General features: G+C 59.4%; 2 protein-coding genes across 2 annotated transcripts; one reads left to right on the forward strand and one right to left on the reverse strand.

Moving 5' to 3' along the window:
• Positions 1 to 4,538: 4,538 nt before the first annotated feature.
• PLICBS_007512 (uncharacterized protein) lies at positions 4,539 to 5,056 on the forward strand (the record flags this gene model as incomplete). Its single annotated transcript, XM_065601191.1, has 4 exons — positions 4,539 to 4,556; positions 4,643 to 4,749; positions 4,837 to 4,853; positions 4,950 to 5,056. 4 exons carry the CDS (start codon positions 4,539 to 4,541, stop codon positions 5,054 to 5,056), a joined length of 249 nt encoding a protein of 82 aa, XP_065457263.1.
• An 11,910-nt stretch (positions 5,057 to 16,966) lies between these two features.
• Positions 16,967 to 18,136, reverse strand: PLICBS_007513 (uncharacterized protein; the record flags this gene model as incomplete). Its single annotated transcript, XM_018320952.2, has 2 exons — positions 16,967 to 17,234; positions 17,559 to 18,136. 2 exons carry the CDS (start codon positions 18,134 to 18,136, stop codon positions 16,967 to 16,969), a joined length of 846 nt encoding a protein of 281 aa, XP_018180849.2.
• Positions 18,137 to 20,794: the final 2,658 nt, after the last annotated feature.

Consider the following 20,794-nt stretch of genomic DNA (forward strand, 5'->3'; position numbering starts at 1 on the left):
TTCAGTGAGCCACTGGTCAGCTCCTCAGTCTTACATCTATCACTGCTACGAGTCGGCGGCGGTTCATGCACGCCGGGTGGTCAGAACTCTGTGCAAGACTTTGTCAGATGCGCCACGAAGGCTCCGTCCGTCAGTCTTTACCGCCGCAGCGTTTGAGCCTCCCAACGGTTTCGCTTGCACGGTCGTATTACCCGTCTATCGCGGGTAAGAATGGCAACGAGCCTCTCGTGCGACTCGGTTGACCAAGTTGAGCTCTGCCGCCAGCCATGGATAGGGCCTGGGCGATGACATCCCTGACGGACCGCCTTGCGAACCAGAAGGCTGGGAACGCGGCTCCCGCGGTACGCTCGTTTGGGGGCCGCAATGGGCGTTTCGCAACGGACAAGGAGGACCACGCCATCCAATGGGCCACGCTCAACCCTCGCGGCCATGAGGGATCTAGACTCACAGGTCCTGACGTTGCCGGAGGGGATCGGCTCCGTCATACCTGGACGATGGACCGGACGAGCCGAGGATCGCGCACGACATCTGTAGCGGGTGACCGATGCAGGCAGACCGAGTGTTGGACCCTTGTCGGTGCTGGTTGACCGGTTCCTGCATTGGGAAGGCCGGCCTCCCTGGCGCTGCAGCCGTGACACCGGACGTGTTGGCGACTCCCAGCTCCGCGCGTCAAAGTTGACGGCAACGTGGAAAGTGAGTGGCTTGAAAACGTTGCTGAAGGGCACGCGGACACGTGTTGCGTTGCTCGGCATGTGCATCCACGACCTCCTTGCCCACCGATGCTGCAAGGAGGACGACGTCGACGGAGCGGAGCCATGGCGGTGAAGAACCGCGATCAAATAGCGGCAAGTCGTGCCTCTCGTCTGCACAGTGGATCTGGTGACCTGCAGGGCCGTTTCTCGCCCGACCAGCCGAGCCTGACGGCATGGAGTCACTCAACTCGAGGGGCTTGCGGGATCTCTCTCGTTTGGCCAGGTGGAAAGGATCGCTCTACGGGCCGGGGATGTCGAAAGGATCACCGTGCGAGTGTGGTAACCCAGAAACTTACTGGCGAAGATGATGCTGGCAGCTTGACTTGAAAGGATTTGCTCACGGTCGTAGACGGGAATGAAGAAACATTCGGCAGTGCACGGAGCTTGATGACCTGCGGACGGGACAGAGGCTCGGAGTGTCCGCAGCCGGACTGTCCCTGAGTCCGAACTTCCAGTCCCCTCCGATGGCCAAACTCTTGTCAGATTGGACTCACCGAGAGCGACTCGGAATGTGGTGCCCTCCTCCGATTAAGCTTGCCGGTTTGCGACGGCGGAGATAGTTTGCGTGGCGTCCTCCCTAAGTTTGACCGGGGCGCCGAGTTCAGCCAGAGAATAAATGTCCCTGACCCCGAGCTGCGAGAAATGTCGTGATTACAGGGACCATTAAAGATGGCGATGGTGCCGATTTGGCGTCAGCCTCACGGATAGAATGACCTGATGACTGGGCGTGTGCGCCGGTCCGTCGGGTCAGATGTACGTGCTCGAGGAAGCCACAACTGCCCTGGGGCCGAAACGTGAGAGCCGGCATGCCATCCTTTGATGACGCGCAATGGAGCTGGGCATTTGGAAGCCAGCTGCCGAGGAATCCTGGTGAGGGCGGCAAAGCAAGACCTTGGCGGTCACGATTCGCGAGCTGGCATCGCTGGAGCGACGCATCGGAACGCGCGGGGCTGTCTCGACGTGATTCCAAGGCAGCCGGTGACGATGGTTCTTGACACCGACCACGTGGATGAACGGTACCGACAAAGGTCCATGCGACCCTGAGCTTCGACGAGGAAGAGCTGACCGGGGGTGGGGGGTCGTCCTCGGCCGCAAGGGGTCCCAGAATAAGCCGCCTTGTTCGCCGACGGAGGGCTGAAGAGCGCCGACGACGCGGCCAACCTGGGTCCTGGGCCCGGGCCCCTTGTGAGGGACGTCGGTTGCGGAGAGACAGCAAATCAATCACGTCGGGCCTGGGATCAGCCCATGAGGCAACCCAGTCGAGACTGTGGAGAGGCCGCCGCGCGCCAGGGCAGACTCGAATCGCGTTTCGAAGCCGGGCGCAGCGGTGCGCTGAGGGATTGATTGACTGACTGTCTGAATGACTCGCCGCGGGTGGTCCATCTCGGGCGCGTCCTGAAGGCTTGGGCAAGACACGGTGCTTGATGCCCGCTTGGGTGCCTTGGGCGATGGGCGGCTCACCGGTCGAGGCGATGTGATGTCGTGCTTGACGCTGCGGTGATGTCAGGTGCTGCAGGCCGTGCCGTCCATGGAGGTGTGCTGTGCGGTGTTTGAGTGGTGAGGTGTGCCCCAGTGGTGTGCTGTGCTGTGGTGCGGCGCGGTGCGGCGGGGCTGTGACGGGGGCCGGCTGGCCTGGCCGTAGAGGTTCTCGAATCTCGTAGCAGCCACCCGGCAGCCGAGCATGCCTACCATCTCAGTCAGGTTCGGAACTTCAGATTGGAAGGCACGGAGGGCGGCGCCGTTTCCATCGTCCATGGCCCAGCCAGGTACTTTGTACTTGTGTAGTAGACCGACGCCTTGCAAACCCTGCGAAGCTGACGAGACCAGGCCGTTCCTCGTACCGCGCGGAGACTTTGGCTGCTTCGAGTTCCTTGACCCGATCAGACGTGGGGAAGGCACACATGTGTGTGTGTGGGAGAATCATACCCGTGGCTGCCCAACGACGACATCCACCATCCACCATCCACCGCCATGCCACCTCATGATTCATTCCCATCGTCGTCTTCTTCAGGGAGACCCAAGGAGGCCCAAGAGGCCCTCACTCATGGCCGCTCGTTGCCTAGTCTGTCTATGCTTCCGAAAGTCTAGGCATCCACCCTGGGAGGGTACCCGTTCCGCTCCCTGATCGGGGCAGCCCCTGGCCAAAGGGGATCGATAGTAGGCATTCGGCAGTGGCCTCCAGGCCGTCGAGGTCAGCAACGGATGTGGCTAGTCGTCTCTTCGGAATCTCGGCGTGCTTCAGAATGGCCTGATCGAAGTTGAAAGAGGGAGAGGCATCCCGTGACTGGGTGGGGGATGTGCCATCACGGGCGCCCAGGGCTATTTTCCCCCAGCCGGCCGGCAATTCGTAGCGGTCGGAATGAGACCCTACATTGGATGCGACGCTGGTCTCGAAAGCTGGGACGAGGAACCTTTTGGTCGAATGAAGGTTGCTCGGACCGCCTCGAGGCGACGAACATTCGGATATTCCTCGCGGTTCATGTAGAGGGCAAGGTGGTTTCAGACTTTCAGTCGGGTGAACGGAACATTGCCGTGTTGAATGATGAATCCAGTCGATCCGCGTATTGAGCGTGCCGGGCATCGATGGGCGCCTGGCGGTGGTGCTACGCTGTACCTAGACGCAGAGTCGCCAGCAGCATCGGCAAAGATGTTCGTGTCTGGATGGCTGGACGACGCCCGACAAACCGGTGCCTCTGTGCTGCCGTAGTGCGCACTGCACTGCACGTCTCTGGGCGTTCTGCACCTGGAGGCCCGCTGACTACATGCCTACTACACCGTTCCCAAATGCAATGCCCGTGCAGGCCGACCCGACGTGCAATATCGCCTTAACGAGGTGGTCTCGTCCACGGCCTGGCGCACGCCCTGCCCGAGCGCCGAGTGCTGCCCGTCCTTGGTGGCACGCCTGGGTCTCACAGCCCCCAACCCACCTGCTAATACCCGACGCCGGCGAGAGCGGCGCCCGTACGCCACCATGGCCACCCCCCAATGCCCCCCCAGCACTCCACTGCCAGTGGCCATGCGCTTTGTTCAGGACCTCGAGGACACTCCCCCCCCGGGGCCAAAACCCTTTGGCTGTCCCCCCCCTTCTCCCACAACCCCCTCCCTGCCGCACCCGCACCTCTCTCACCCCCCCCCCCCCCCCCCCCCCCCCCGTTCAAGTTCTCGTTGCGGCCCTCGCGCCAGGGAGGCGTTGGCGCGCTCCAGAAGAGTCAGTGACGCTCTTCGTCTCGGCTTTGCTCGATGGAGAGAGGGCAAGTTTGCGAAGCTACTTCGCACCCTCACACGCCCACCCACCCATGCCCGGCATCCACCGGCCAGGGGGGGTGGCCCTGGGCCCTCATGGCAAAACGGGTTGCTCGTTCATAAGAAGAGCGGGACGTGCTCGACATCGAAGTCTCCCCACGAAGCCGAACTACCAGCCACGGTGCAGAACTCCCGATCTCTGATAAATACTACGGCCACGCTCCTCCCAGGCACTTGCGACAACACGATCCGATCAAGCAGTCCTCGGTGTTCTTGTTGGCTGAACCAAGTCATTCTCATTCCTGACGTGGTGCCATCCCCGATCAGCGTCACTCGCACTACTCGGCCTGGCCATCTGCTTCACCAACCCTCAGGGCCTTATAAGCCGTCGACGTCGGCCTCTGCCACCAGACTTGGCCTCGACGCCAACTCATCATCACCCTCCTGGTTTTCGTATTCGACCATCGGACATCCGCCTCGTCTGCCCGGTCTACTTTCAACACCTCTTCCTCTGGACGACGGGTCCCTCTTACAGCCGCCACCATGTGCAACTACATCTATGTGCGTGCAACCCTCTTCGTGGTCCCATCACCGGGTCGACGTCCGGCAGGCCGAAGCATAGGCTAACTCAACGACATCTTGTGCAGAAGGAGCTGAGTTGCCAGCACCATTACCACCTGGTCGAGTCATGGTGCTCCAAGTACATCGAGACAGAGAGGAGGTGTCCGCCCACGGTGGTCAGCAAGCAATACTGGTGAGTGCAAGTCCGGGCTGCCGCGCGGGCGGTGCGGTGCCCAACCCCCATCACATTGTACAACGACATACTGACGTCGACCGGCAGGGGTAACGACATCTGCTGTAAGTGATGATTGCATCTGGGGCGCCACCGCGGGCCCTTCATTTCGACCCTCTGGCACCTGCATGCGTACTGATGTACTGACGGGCGTCCTATAGCCGCCTGCCGCGAACGACAGCAACCGAGCAACCACCCGTGGGCGAAGCTGATACGGCCGCCGCAACCCAGGATGACGCCGTACCCGTACCACATCTCGGCTCGGTGAGCTGTCCCACCCCGTTGGGTGCCAGCTGGCGGCCTAGGGCAGCGGGAGAGTGTGGTGACTGTGGTCAGCTGGCGCTGGGCCGGTCCGCCGCTCGCAGCAGCGCCGCCAGCACCGCGCGCCTGACGACTCGACCGGCGGGCCGTAGCTGTGCGACCAAGCAGCGGCGAATCGCGCCTTGGGCCTCCGCATCATCTGGGCGGCAGCTGTGCAGCGTTGCATTGTTGGCTCCACCGCCGCCCGCCCGTCTCCTCCTGTTGTGTGGTGGTTGCGAGTTGGTCCGGCATGGACGTCGACAGATGCGGGGGCGACACGACTGCAGAGCAGCACCAACCGGGCACAGAGCGCAGCGCACCACGCACCGCAGAAGGGGGCGCACGAGGCGCCCGGGACGTGACGGGACTGTGACGGCAACCAAAAGACATGGCGGGATATCAAAACAACGAGCGTCGTTTCTGTTTTCCTCCTCATTTAGCGCGGCATATTGTGGTTTTTCTGGGCACACATAGCGATGGACGTTTTACGGAACGGAACGGCATGGACTGGACTGGACTGGATACCTACCTACATTGGAAGACGGGGCTCTTATTTGGGTGCGAACCTGGCCTGTACTGGGAGCGGCCCCGGCAGTTTGGCGACTTCTCTTGGACGGTGTATTTGCTTGTACTACCCTTTTTAGAATACCAGGTCCCTTTGAGGACGACGGCGTACAAATGGAAATGGCATTTTCACTCTAGAGCCGCTCCGAGGAATCGATGCCAATGACAGACCCCCATAATAACCGACATCCACGGGCAGACCCGAAGACGGGCCCTCCTGGCGCGGCGACGCATCCGAGCTGCATGAGACCCATTGTGGCTGGCGACACCGGCTGCCGGGACAGGGGACGGCGGCTCGCACCAAGCAGCACGCTGGGGTATCACAGAGCGAACCGCTGGCGGCACGACCTTGTTTCGTCTCCCTCGAGCAGCCCTGAGCTGCTCTGTCGTCGTGGCAGCATCAGCGAGCAAGGCACCCTGCCAAGCTGACAAGGAACCCTCCTGGGCCCAGGCCCGGGCCCTCCCTGGTTCGCGGTCGAAGGTTTGTGGAATGCGTCCGTCCGTCCGTTCGTCAACCCAGGCGGGCCCTTTGACGTGCAGTCGCCAGTTGACGCCCGGGTTCGCGGTCGGCGCAACTGAAATTTGACAGTTGATATCAGAAAACGAAAAAAAAGGGACTGATGGATAGTCTGTCTCGTCCTCATTACTCAGATTGCCGCAGACAGGCAAGGCAAAACGGTCTAACGGACGAAACTGGCCATCTCGCTCCCGTCGTCTGTTCCCTTCCCCTGCGTACCCTGCCCTACCATGCCCTTGTCGCTCTTACAGAGGGAGTACCACGTTTCCGATGCCATCTTGACCGAGATGCAAAGTACATGCACGTTTACGCACACAGACATTAACAAGGCTGCTGGTTTTGACGTTACCGCTGGTCTTAGTGCCGCCTCCGCCTCCCTCCGCCGCGGCCGGGGATCGGTGTTAGTCTCCCACTACCTTCCACTCTTACCACCACCACCACCACCACCACCACCATCAGTGTGCCACCACTACAAACCCCCGTCCTCCGCCATGCTGTGGCCCGTGTGTCTGCCGGCGGCGGCGGCGCGGCGCGGGTTGCGTGCGAGCGGACAGGCGGATCGAGATGCGATGGCGATGTAAGTGAGACCCGGGCCTGGACTCTTGCCCAAAACGGGGGTGGCAGCGCCGGCAACATGGCCAGAATAGTAATAGGCAATCGGTTGCTGCTTTGCCAATTGCGACCTCTAAACCCCCCGGTGCATACGTGTGCTAAGGTAATGGGTAACTATGTACGGGAAAAGGGCGCTTGTGCAACTGTGACTGCTGCGACTTTTTGCTTGCTGGAACCGCCATCACCAGCACCACCAACAGGGGGGGACAACAATCCGGAGGGGGACAACAGCGCCGCCTTCCGTCCACAAGTGGTGTTCTACTGCCTAACCTGGCGAGGAGCCCCGGAACTTAGAGGAGGACAAGCAAAAAATTTGCAGACGCGCGCGCATGCAGGAGGGAATGTGTGCATGCATGGATACATACATGCATTCACCGTTCAAACAGGCCTCACCGAGTTGGGCTCGCTCCTTGGGGGCCAGCCAGAAAACCCAGCGAAGAGACTCCGAGGGTAAAAAAAGTTTGCAATTGTTATTAGCCCGTTTCGAAGAGATCATGCCATGCCATGGGGAGAAGGGTGTGCGTTCGTCACGGCGCGGAAGCGGGCGGGCTGCGTGGGCCGGCGAAACGACATCCAGAAGCCGTTGGATACCCTATCATTTCATACAGCCCATCAGAGACGTCGAATGGCGCCGTGTATTCGACACCCGTCGGTCACCGGCGGGCTCGGCACCCTCCGTGTCTATTTCAGCGTCGAGGGTTATACGTCTCTTTTTTGTGTCCTCATCTACTGGTTTAGGCCCTGTAGCCTGTAGATGGCTCTTTACCTGTTGGCCCCACGCTTTTCGCTTCGCCTTGCTGTGTTCGGGCTAGAAAGCTGTTATGTCGTCGACTCGTCGTCCAGTCGTCGTCAGCGTTCTTGGCAGGGCTTCTTGACCTCGTGTTGGTCGGGCGGCGCCCGTGGATGGCTGGCCGGTAGGAGGTCGATGACTACTAAGCACCACACAGACAGGCACACGCGAGTAGCCATGCAAAATGCAAATGAATGATGAGACTGGGTTGGGTGCGGCCGCCCCCGGGGGGGGGGGGGGGGGGTGGAGGGGAGAGTGAGGTCCTCGGAGCTGTCAGTCAATTCTGTGCCATCGCCAACCGTCTCCTCCATCCATCCATCCATCCATCACCGACCGAAGAATGTTCCATCGAAGATACGCCGTTGCCAACAAGCTCATCCCAGGGATCGAACTCCGACCCAGCACAGTGGCCAGCGGAGCGACACCCCTTGAGACAATCGAGCCAGACCGCCAGGACACCAGACAGCAACCAGACCCTGGGAGCACACCGGCCCAGGAAACACCAGAACCCCAGGGCTGGGACGGTCTCGCCCTGATTTATTTACACAAAGGAAAACGGTCAATACCCTGAAAGCCTGGGGAAACGGGCGCCGCCGTTGCGGTCTGGTAACAGCCCCCCCGCGTTGTTTGCTTTTGCACCGCTCTCGTGTCTCACGGTAGTTCAGCGCTGGGATCCTGAATACATGCGATTCCAGGGTGGCCTGCCTGTGCTGCCCCGAGTCTCTGGTCCGGTGCCAAGAGAGCGCAGAGGTCCAGCAGCACGGGAAACAGAATGGGGATTTCCCGTCTTGGCTGCTTTTCCTCATCATGAGGATCAAAGTTAGCCATCGTAGGGCGCGGTCACGGTGCTCAGAAGCGTACGTGCGGTTCTTGTCCTTGGCGTGCGTCAATGTCTGGCCGTGTTGAATATTAATCAACAGACGACAGAAAAGGACGGACAGGGCCGGGCCACTGCTTGGCACCACCCACAAGGCGGGAAGGGCTGCTGATGACTGTGCCTTGCGTTCTCCACGCTACTGCAGCCACCGCCTTGTGCTTTGTTTGATCTGCCTGCCCAGCGGCGGGCGCGCAGGGGGGGCCGGCGCCCGGCGAGAGTGTTGGTCCGGCGCTTCTGCTGGCGCTGCGCAGCCCTTTCAGGCTGGCCCTGTCTGGCTCGACAGTGTTGGGCCCAGCGCTGTTGTCATCGTTGCGGGCGTGTGTTTTGCGTTGACAGAGAGCCCTCCGGTGTTGCTTCCCACAATGTGCCAGCCGGCCAGCCAGCAACAATCAGGCCACCCAGCATCAAACTGTTGGTCGCGCTCCAACCGCGCAACGCGGCAGTGCTTCCGTCAACCTTCTATCCTGACCTTCCAGAAGGTGGCCAGCGCTTGTCGTCGGACTTAAGCGAGGGGCAAGCAACTCAGACGGCGGCGGGCCTCCGCGTGCACCAGGACCACTGTCACCCCCTGGCCGGGCGGCTCTCGCTTTTCTGCCCCGTTTGTCTTGTTGGCCTTGTCGTCTCTCCTCTCCCCGACAAGTGTCGGCCCTCGCTGCTCGTCCTGGGTGCGTATGATTACATTACTGACTTTTAAGCGCCCTGGCGGACGCAGGCTAGAGAAGCGGCCGGCCAGCCATCGAGCCGCACCCGCAGGAACCCAAACATAGGCCCCTTGGAAAAGGAATCGCGATGCAATTACATGCGTGCTCATGTCCAACGGCGCGGCGACGCAGCAGCATACTTCGTACATGGGCGGGCGACCGATGATGGCCCGTCGCGACAGCAATACGCCACGTCGCTGCGTCACGCCCGCAACGGGCGCGACCCCTTCCTCGCAACCTTGCCCCTGCGCCGCCGTGTCTTTGAAGTCCCTCGGACTGCCGTCGTCCCGGCGTGTTGTCGTATTTCTCGCGTCCCTTGCAAGTCTTGCCTCGAGCGTGACGCTGCCGTGCGGCGGCTTCTCGAAGCGACGAACGGGCGGACGGGCGGCCAGGGCCGTTGCAATGCACTGAGATGCGGCGTTTTGGTGTGACGGGCGAGATGAGCCGATGGCACCACCGCCAGGCACGCAGGGCGATTACACGCGGGTACATGGCGCAAGACACGATGCTGCCCGGGTGTGTGTGTGTGTGTGTGTGTGTAACACCAGCGAGCGTGCGTGTGCGTGGCCATGGGCCGATGATGCACCCAGCATCCAACATGCGTCCCGGCTATTCGGAGCAGAGGCAAGAGCCAAGGCACGGCGGGCGGCAGCGCGTCCTTCGATCCCGCCACCCCAACGCGGCGCGGCGCATCGTATCGGCGAGTTTCTGGGGCTAGGTTTTGAGATGTCGCGGCCCGGCAGGATGCATCATGATCGGAGGGGCCGCTCCGCGCCGCACCCCCCCTTCTTCCTTGCTTCGCCCGCGGGCGGGATGATCCTATATTGAGACGATGCATCTTGCTGCGAGCCTCACTCACCAGGGGGAACGCCGCAACGCAGGTCTGTATGCAATCACTACGTGGTCGAGCGCGAAACATGGTGTCATGCTTTCTGCAGGCCCGTCCCAAATGCCCGGACGTTGGGTCGCGAGGGGGGCTGCGAGCGTTGCTTTTGCTTCTGCTTCCCTTTTTGCCATTGCTGGATCGGAGCAGACGCGAGCTGGACGACAAGGAAGTTCCCAGGCGGGTTGCAGCGAACGGGGGGCGACGAATGGACCAAAGGGATTGAAGGCTTGTGACAGCAAGGCACCAGACGACGCTGTCCAGCTGGAAACCGCGTGGGGACTCGCTGCGGCCAGATAGACGTGCATATGCACGTACTGACAGAGGCGGAGAGGCAGAGGGCCTGCAGCGGCGGCGGCCATGTGAGGCCGCCTGGCAAAAGGCACCAAAGAAGAAACGACGGGTGGTGTTTTGCGCGCGCTGGAGTGGGAAGAGACAACTACGCTTGCACCCTGATGGGCCCGTCTGGTCGGGAAGGCCGCCAGGGGCTGGATGTGCTGAGTGATGAAGGGGGAGGGAGGAGGAGGTTGTGGTGGTGGTGGTGTAGATGTACTGGTTTGAGGAATGCCAACCGTTTCTCTGTCATCTGCTTACTATCATATTACAACTTCCCCTCCATCCCCCCGTCCGTCCGCCGCCACGGAGCCGATGCGACCACCAACACCGAGGGACCGGCGATGATCCCCCAGTTCCCCACCCCGTCCCGGAGGCGCCCCAGCTGAAGCGACGCCATCAGGGCGGGAAGGGGGGAGGGGGGCGTCTGGGGTGGTGAACTGGGGAATGAACAGAGTTCTCACACAGCTCACACGGTTCACCAGGGGGCTCACCGAGCTGCGAATCCGGGGGCGGGGGGGAACAGATTCGACGGGCTGGGATGCTGGGCAGCTGCGGAGGTGCTAACGTTAGTGGTCTTAGTGCGCGGCTGTCGTTAGGGATGATGTCGTCGCTATTTTAGTGCCGGTCTGCTGGACATGAACTTTCTTTTGGCAGTCATTCAGACACGCCAGGGAGGAAACATGGCCGGTATCGAGGTGCTAAAGCATCTGATATCGCTATAGCAGAGTCTAGTCTCGCTGTGTGTATGCACATATGGTCCTGCGAACTGAGATTCGCCCGTGTGAATGCAGGCGGTAATTAATAAATGGCGGTGCAGTTGTCGAGCCCGTTGGCGGTGGTGCGGTGTAAGTCGACTGCATCAACAGGCATTTGATGTTGGGCACCAACCCTCCCCCACGACAGCACTTTATGCACAATTAGTCCAACGGCGTCAATGCTTGCTGCTGCGGTGTCCAACAGCCGTACGTACAAATAGCCAACGGCTCGGCCTTTTGCTGCGCGTGGGCCGTTTGACCGTCCCTTACGGAGCGTGGAATGTTCCCCGACCGTTTAGAAAGGGGCTTGTCAGTCTACTGCCGGGGTTACTCCCACCAAACTCATCACGGCCTTGCTTCTACTAATATCCGTGTGTCTAGGTTCCTCGCAGTATTGCCAGCTTGCATGGGCAAGCGGCATCTTTCGCAGGGGATGAGCAGCCCAACCCTGGACCAGAAAGGGGCGAGCCGTTGAGGCTTTACTCCATGTCCTCAGGCTCGTGATTGCAGGTGCCTGCGTGTCATGCGCATGCGACACATCACAGTCGTCCATGTCGGCAGGTCCCGATCACATTCTGTCGCAGCATCGGGAGTTGCGGCGGAGGGGCCACGTTGTCGGCACTCCAAGAACAGTGCGCGTTGCTCGTCGATGAGCCGCCCGCTCAAGCCGACCTTGCGTCCGGTGCCTGAACGACGGCCGCTTGCACCACACGCCCGCTGTCATTCATCATCGCTGGCTGTGCATGGCTTTGGCCTGTCGGTATCTTGTTTGCTGTGCTGCACTGCTGAAACGCGCAGCGCCCGTCTCTCCACGAGCCCAAGAAGAGAGTTGTATCCAAGGCCCTGCTGATACTGTATGGCCATACAGATACAGCTTTGGGCACCGCCCACTGGGCCGCACTATCGACTGCACGGGGCAGTCTCTCGCCTAACGAGAAACTCTATTTGATCGCGGATAAGCTCGTTGCTGTTGGCGCTGCACGCTGCTTATTCACTTGCAGGAATACGATGAGCTCGGCTGTAGGCGGCTCAACGCCCGACCCTCAACCGCCAGCATTGCACACCATCCGCGGTTTCGCCAGTGGATGGTGTGTTACGGAAGCCTCCGCTTTGTGCATACTCAGGAACCGCATGCTTCAGTTTGCGAGAATTGACATATAGAGTTATAGACTGCATGACGGGACTACATCGCTTCACCGGGGCGGAGTCGCTCGATGCGACAATCCACTCGACGCACTTCCCGCTCCTCAGGCAACGACAGTGCACCGACATCCGTGCCTCTTTGGGCATTATCAGAACTCGTCTTCCCCTGCCTCCCCCTCTCCCCGACTGGAGCCGCCAACCGCATGCGGGCGACAGATTGAATGCCACCTCAACGTCAACGATGTTGGTGCGGCGGTCTGGCCCGTCAAATAGACCGGACTGGACTGGACTGGACCCTTGATGTGGGCATGTCAGACAAAAAAGCGTTGAATCCTGTCGATCCCTGCTGCAAGGCATCATCCCGGTCCCTGACCAACACGCGCCGCGACCTTGTTGGGGAGCCGGGGATGACAAACAGCTACAAACACGTGGCAGGAAAAATGACCTGACCGAGTGGTGGCCTGACGACTGGCCGTAAAGATGTGTCGTCTGCATGCTCGTATGTATGTAGGCAGAGGGCGGTGGTGTTTCAAATGCAACGGTTCGTAACTAACAGCATGTGGGTTGACGCGCGTCTGCGCTGGTCCGTTCTCCCTATCCGTCCTTGCCGGGACTGGATGGACGTTTGCAACGCGTGCGGGCGCCGAGAGCTTGCATCCGATTGCTGTGCAATATTCATGTGGTATGCATTGAGCGGTACTTTGATTATCTGATAATGTGCCTTGACTGTGGATATGAAGTGAGCTCATCCCGGCGCAGCCGGAGGAAGCTCTGGCGCTTGGTGCAACGCTGGCACGGCAGTTGGACGCGTCCGAGCGCCTTTCCGCATCACAAAAGTGGGAGACTAGAATTGGCTCCTCTTTGAATGCAACCCCGGTGCATGAGGTTGGCAATACTTCGTATTCTCTGCCGGCTGCCAACCGTGCTTTGTATCTCTCTCTCTCAGCCTTCAAGATTCGCAGCATGATTGTAGTCTGAACTCATCCTCGTGTTATAGCAATCGTCCCCGGTCCTCTCTAGGCAAGGTTCCGTGCTGAACTCTGAGTTGCAAAACATTGCCGTGACCCATTTGTAAAGCTGTTGTCCCTCGCGGCAAAAAGGGTCCTTGCACAAATACCTACATGTAGTTCAGAAAGCGGCCTATATGCGGCGTTGATCATTATTAAATGAGCCATCAACGTGTCATCTCAACGCGTTGTAACAGAATCGATATGTGCCAAATCTAAGTTCTAAGGAAACAAGAACCTGGAAGCTGCTGAGCAGAATGAACCGAAGCTGTCTGGTCGTTGCGCTCTTGTGTCGCAGCATTTGATGAATCGCGCAGCTGCAAGTGGCTTACTTTCTAGGCTTCACCAGGGCAAAGCTATGTATCGTCTGTGGCTAATGGGTGATCGTCTGTGGCACTCACTGCACGGGCACCCGTGGGTTACACTCGCTCTATATCAGGGTTTCAGTCTCATTTCAGACTCTTGTGACACGCTCAGGCCACTTACATGACTTCACACTTATAAGAACGCGCGCGGACACGTCACGGGTGGGCAAAAACGAAAGGAGCCGCGTCAGTTGCGCGAAAAACTTCTTCATCTATGGTCACTCTGAAACGGAGACATTCAATGTTGCCATGAAGCGACTCCTTACTCTGGTGATCATCGCCTTTGGCCTGACGGTGATGGCCGACAACACTTTAGCTTCGCAGTCGACGCGGGTTTACGAGGTCAAGGGCGTACGTTTACTCGGACTTGGCATCCGTTGCAGACGACCATGCTGATTGGGCGTGTTTACAGACGTGTGATCCAGGCAGAAACACTTGCACTTTCAAGTCGAGGGTTATGGGACGGAATATACACCCCTGCACTCACAACAATCCAGTGAGTACATACCACCTCTGGGCGAATACCGATTTCACACTGCAAGATGGGTCGTTCACTTACATAGTCCTGCAGTGCACCCGCAAGAGTAGCGAATGCGCCTATTCGTTCGACGCCAATGTCGCAAAGTGCACCTAGGCGGCAGACGCACGGTGGGAGGAGTGACATTGATGAGCTTCAACCCTCTTCAACCCTATCCGTACATGTAGCTTGGGCCGTATGTACAGTGCACATCTCGTATAGTCGGGTGAATACTACCTATTGTTGTACCGACGCTGGACGAACCAACAATGCACTGATCGACAATGCAGAAACCTGCAGCTGCGTGTTTGCCATCCATCTCCGATGCAAAAGCAAAAATAATTGCAAATACTCGAACTCTGCACTGCACCGCCCAATCCAGCGGCACCACACGCCGATCCTTCAATCTTAACACCGACCTGAATCTGCATCCCGTTTTGACATCACGGGCTCTGCTATCTGGCGGACACACCCCGACAATGTGCATCTCCTGGGCGCACATTATCAAACACTAAAATATTCATCCGAACGACGGAATCGCAGTCCGCCACCCCAGTCCAGTCAGGGCATGCGTGCTCTTACCCTGTCCGAGGTCCCGGCGCGCGTCATCTCCCCAAAAGCACACACTGGAACAGCCAACGATGGCGCCATCCCATGAGACCCCGGGCTTGCCATGTTCCTTTGCGTCGTGACACAGGACAAGCCACGTCGTGATTTGGAAGGCCAAAGGAAATCTAAAAGAGAAAAATATTTATTAGGCCCAGCCACACCACGAGATAGCTTGACAGTGTGTATCCACTTCCGCAGGGGACAAGGCGTCGATGGCGGCTTTCTCCACGACTTGCACCCGCATACAGAGCACGCGAGACCCTCGTCGCTCCAGACGCCCTGGGGTAATGCCCCTTCCACCAACAGACTGACACAACAAACCCCCCTCCCCGGGCCCTTGAGAGCCCTCAACTCAACTGGACCCCTTTCCGGATCAAGAGGGGAGTGGCAGCACGGGCCGCGGTGGCCGTAAGGGTCCCCACCGTTTGGAACTGAGTCCGACTACGGAGCAAAGTTGAGGACATCAGTTGGCTTGCATCCACTGTCCGTCAGGTGACAGTCCTGGCCGGTCCCCCCTGGGTTGGGCGTTGGTTCAATCCCTCTTCGCACATCACATTTTCTTGCCGCATTGGGTGTTGCTATCCCTGGGGGCTTGCTGTGCCGGCGCCAAAATACCCAGCTTCTTTCGTCCCAGTCGCCATGGGCAAAACTCCGCACTCCCTGTTCGAGCGAGAGCCGAGACGGGGGCCGCGGTGATCATCAACGTGGGAACCCGCTGCCACCAACAGCCTCCATGCACAGGCTCGCCCACTCACTCGCCGCGTTGCCTAGCGGCCGCACATTGCACATGCAGTGCTCCTACTGTGCAGTACACAGCCCTCTTCGCCATAACGGGCGGCGTTCCAACGCCGTTGCCAACACTGTCAACCGTCCTGAGTCCTGACCGTCTCGGCAGTGCCAGTCGGCAAGGGCGACGAGGGCATAACGGAAGCACGGAAGAGGACACCCTTCGCCCCTCGGTCTCGAGACGTTGGCCACCCCGTTGCAGACTGCCTCGGAACCGAGACCCTTTGCAAGGGACCCCGTAGACCCAACATGAACGTCTGACGGTTCGTCGGTGTCCATTTTCGGCCGCACTCGCTGTTGGCAATGCCTGGAAGGGGACAACGGCAGGTTCCGGTCCATACGCGACAGGAAGCTTAAAATGTATCGACCTGCCTTGCAGTGCCGTCAGATCTCACAACGCTGCGATGCAAGGCCTGGACTCTCTAAGCGAATCTCCGCGTCGGCGTTTTTGAAGGGATGGGCGCGTTCGTCATGCGGCTCAGACACCACGCGCAGGCAAATTAGCCTAGGTTGCACCGTTGCACAGAGGACCATGCCCTCGCGCACGGCTCGATCTAGTCCCTGGAGAGCCAGCCACTCGCTCGCGGCAACGAGCCGTTGAAGCCTTTAAAGATGATCGTCGCGCCTCGGGAGAGGCTTGTGGCCCCGTCACCGTCACACTGCCGTCGTATTACAAGCCACCAGACGCAAGTGGTCCGACAAGAATAGAGATCGATGATGTGGTAGAGTTGGTGTACGAAGATAACATCATGCAGGCCAGCAACATCGTCAACCCGCGACAGGACGGAAACAATGTTGCATTCCTCCTCTTGGCTCCCCTGCCGCCGGTGCCCGGCTCGGTCCCGACAGCCAGAGCGCAGGCAACGAGCCGTCCCAACCCGTGCCACCCTTGGGTCTTGGCCTGTTGGAAGGGGACGGTCAGGTGCTTCGCAGGCAAAGAGCCCCATCCAGAGAAAGGGATACCTCGTCTGCATCCCCGCCGGCCCTGTCTCAGTGCGACATGCCTCTTGTCAATCTCGATGGGCAATTGGACGTCGCACACGTGGAGAGGCTGCAGGTGGCTGCGCGTGCGCCCCCTGCGGGCTGTCAAGTTGATTGATGGGCGAGGCCCAACTGCGATCTTAATCGTCGTGGCATGGCGCTTGCGATCGAATCGTAATCTCGAATGCCATGAGTCTGCTGCCGGGCGTGGGCCAACGGGAACGACAAGCTGAAGAGAGGGATCCGTTCGCAAGGGGGGGTGAGGCGGGTCGCAGCGCGTAGGTCCAGGGGGGGTTCATGTCGAGGGCGACGCACTGCCCACGAGGGGTGAACTCTCTCACGGTCCAGGGCTGAGCTGAACGAGGATCAGTATCGACATTTGCAGACTTGTCGATATTTTCCGGAAGAAACAGGGTCTGTCTAAAAACGGCTTCCTCAATTTCGCTTCTTGTGGCGAGCCCCATTCCTGTCGGCTACTGCAACGTCAACGTCCCCGGCGACAACGGTCCCGTCAGGCAGCACCCTCTCCGTCTTGCGCACATGCGCCAGGACGAAGGGGTACGCCACATCGCAGGCCATGGACGTGCCCACAATGATGATGGAGAGCGGGTGCCAGACGAAGCCGTGGGCTTCTGGCCAGTACCACCAGAGCAGGAAGCATGTCCCGGGGAGGCCCAACTGCGTTCCGGCGAATCGACACAGCCTGCTCGGGAAGGAAGAATCAGTTCTGGTCCCGAACAACGCGCGGAGGGGTGTTTATTGGCGTCAAAGAGGCAACATTGTGCAGCACTTTTTTTTGCTGAGAGACGGGCCGAGTGGGCGGCATGAGAACCGTCCGGTCGGGTCCGTCATCTCCACTCGGATGCTCCGTACTGAGCCAGAGGCACGGGGACACAGGCATTTCGGACTGCCGGATGCTGTCCGCGGCCCGCCGCGAGTTGAAGGCACACCCCTCCCCGAATTCGAACAGTGGAATGAGGGGGCCGGGATTGAATATCGAGATATCGGGACAACGGGAGGGACTCACCAGATTGCATAACTCTGGCCCCCAGAGTGGCCACGCTGGATCAGCATCGCCAGCGCGCCGACGCTCATGGCCATTTGCGCGGCGCCAGCCGACCACCAGGCGAGCTCCGTCGTGTCGCGGGCCTCGAGGCCGTTCCAAACCTTGCCCCATTTGAGCCCGTGGCCGCGATGCGGCTCGGCGAGCCACCACCAGGCGAAGAGCGCGTTGCTGGCGAGGCCGAAGACGAAGACGACGGCGAGCAGCTTGCCGGCGTTGCGTGCGACCAGCGGGGTGGACGCGAAGGACCGGGGCGCCGTCTTCAGCGTGGCGTAGAGCACGGGCACGTCAAAAGCCAGCCACATGGCGAAGCCGGCCAGCTCCAGAGGGGCCTCGGTCACGTAGAGCGCGTAGACGACCTCCCACGCGAGGTTGATGCCGAGCGGGACGAGGGGGATGGGCGTCGCGTGCGTGGCCAGCGAGCGGCGCGTCATGAGCACGTAGCAGGCGAGCCAGCACACGATGCCCGAGCCGAGCAGCACCGTCGACGCGGGGACGAGCCATGTCGGCGCGGACGGCGGGGGGATATCCGACGAGCCCATGGCGGTTGGCGGCCTTGCGTGGTGGCTGCTGAGGTTGTTTCTTACAGTGGATGGCGTGCTGTCGTGTTGGTTCGCTGGCGTGCTGGCGCGGGAGATGGCAACTGTAAAGACGCCAACACCGATGCCCTGGTCAACTGGCGCTCTAAGTTCTTTCCACGACGAAAAAATTCGGCCGAGCTGAGGCTTGGAGGAATGGGGAGCTTACAGGAATGGGGTTGAAGGAAGGATGTGATCGGTCGTCCGACAATTGGGTGAGGCTGTCTCCCCTGACGCTAAAGGGCCGGGCCGCCTGTCGATCCGGCGGTCCGTCCGGTAGTGATGGTCTAGGGTGGCTGTGGGGAAAGTTGCCTACCCTGCGTTATGCAACACCTTGGCCGTCGACCATGGTGTGGGATGCTTGGGATTCAGTTTGAATGTAGTCAAGGATAGGAACTGTCCCTGAGTGTCAAGGGACAAGGCACTGTTGGGACCTGTGCGGCAATACTTGCGAGCGAATCCTCACTGGGCTTGAAGAGCAACGTTCAATATGGACAAGGATGTTCCTGTTGAGTCACCTCGCTGTGCAGCACTCATACGACTATTCAAGTGATGGACTCAGTCCCAGCCTTCTACGTGCCGTTAGAGTTCGTATATTCAGGGTCGCGCGGCTAATGAGTACCCCACGGCTGCTCTACTTGACCAGCATCGCCCCATGTAACCGCATGGTTTTGACTCCTCTTGTTGAACTTGTCCCAGCCGTCGTTCCGTGTCCGTCCACCGACTGGATTCTCAATCGCCCTCACGTTTAGCTAGATCCAGGGTAATCAGCCACGGGAAATGTATATCCAACTCGTCATCCCCCTTGATCGATGCATTGACGAAGAGTGTCTCTCGCCCGAGGCTGACGGGCCGCTCATCTCCATGGCAATGACTCGTCTCGCAACACCCCTTCTCCGCATATGCATGAGCCTTGGCTGCCTTGTCCGCTGCGGTCTCGTCCGTGTCAAAGTTGCTTCGTCGTATCGTACCGAGCGTCTCTACCGTAACCGATCTCTCGTTGTCAATGTCCGTCAGGTTTGACGGCTGCTCGCTTGCGTTTTCTCTCCAGGCGACCAGCTTGGCGCCCCAGCCCTCATGGATGTGACCGAAGCAATGGAGCCTTGGCTGTGCTCGGGCGACGGCTGCGAAGAGATCCGAAGAGCCAGCCCTTTCCCGTGAATGTGTTCTGTCCCATGATGCCCTGTGGCGGTCCGTGAGTGATGACACTGTCCGTGTCCTCCTCGATGTCGTAGAAATGACCTTGACTTGGATGGTATTGGAATCCCGATTCGCCAAGTGAAGGGGTACAGGGGCTCGCATAAACACATAGAGTTCCTCCGTTGCCAAGTAGAAATCGATGAGTCCCTTCGTCGAGAAATCGGATGCCTTGGCTCTGAGCCTCCATAAAGAGTCCCCTCGCTTCATCGTATTCCCCGTACTCTTTTCTCATCAGTTGCTCGTCGATGCTTGGGGTTGCTTCCTCAAGAATCTTTCTGAAAACCGGGGTGTCAAGTGTGAAGTCGTGGTTGCCCGCGATGACAAGTTTTAGAGGCGCATCAATCGCTTGAAGATTCCGGAGAGTTACACGAAACTCGTCCAGTTTGGACTCTTCTGTCAAGTCGCCGCAGTGAATGGCCACATCAATCGGCTGTTTGGGCAGTTTGTCCTCCAGAGGCAGCCCATGGGTGTCGGATAGAATGAGCATACGCGTCTTGACCCCGGATCGAGCCATTGTCATGTCAGATGGTCGCCGTTCCAGGCAGGCGTTGCAACGCGGGGTTATGTGAAGATGTGACTGAATCTGTGGTCGGAATGGCGGCAACAGCTGGTACAGCATGAGGCTGAAAGGACTTGCATACAAAGAACGCGCGCGAGTTGTTGATGTTGATGACCGTCACGCATGACCAGAATATGCAAAATCTAGTCACCAATGTGGCGCGCCGTTTAGACTTGAGGCAAGGCAAAAGTTACGCGTGCGAGCTAGGGCAATTTGACCGTAGCTTCGAGGCGCACTGGCGCTCGCTCGGAGTCAAAATTGAGGTTGTTGATGCGGATGGAGTTCCATGGTGCGTGGTTGATGGACGAGGCACGAGAGGCTAGGGGCACGAGAAGGATCGAGGCATGACAATAGAAGCTGTCGTGGTGCCTAGGATGCCTCACAGACAATCTCCTTCCGTTTCACCTGCCAACGGCTCATGTGAGCATCACAATTCCACTTTTGTTCTTGGAACGTGGCTGCCAATTTGCCGGTTTGCGGCCATTTCCTCCGTCATTGTTGTCATGTAGACTGGACTGCCATCGTCGCCGTCGAAGCTCAGTGTGTGAAGTGGCCACGGAGGGGCTTTGGGATATAAAGGGGGCAAGAGCTTGTTCTTGCTTTCAGATACAACCCTCTTTTACGAATCAACAACCTCCCTTTCACTTATTTCTACTTTGGCTTTTGGCTCTGGTATACTGAGTGCGGTGCCTGACCTGTCCACACATCGCGTCACATGCTGCGATCCGCAAAGCTTGATGGGAATACTTCGTACACGGCGGGAAGCAACACCAGCCGTGAGATCGCACACACAATCCCAACTGGTTTAGAGTTCACTTTCTGGTCAAATAGATAGGCCTGTGAGCTGCATTGCGCACAGAGCA

Source organism: Purpureocillium lilacinum (assembly GCF_023168085.1).
Source record: "Purpureocillium lilacinum CBS 284.36 DNA, scaffold_5, whole genome shotgun sequence".
Classification (NCBI taxonomy): domain Eukaryota; kingdom Fungi; phylum Ascomycota; class Sordariomycetes; order Hypocreales; family Ophiocordycipitaceae; genus Purpureocillium; species Purpureocillium lilacinum.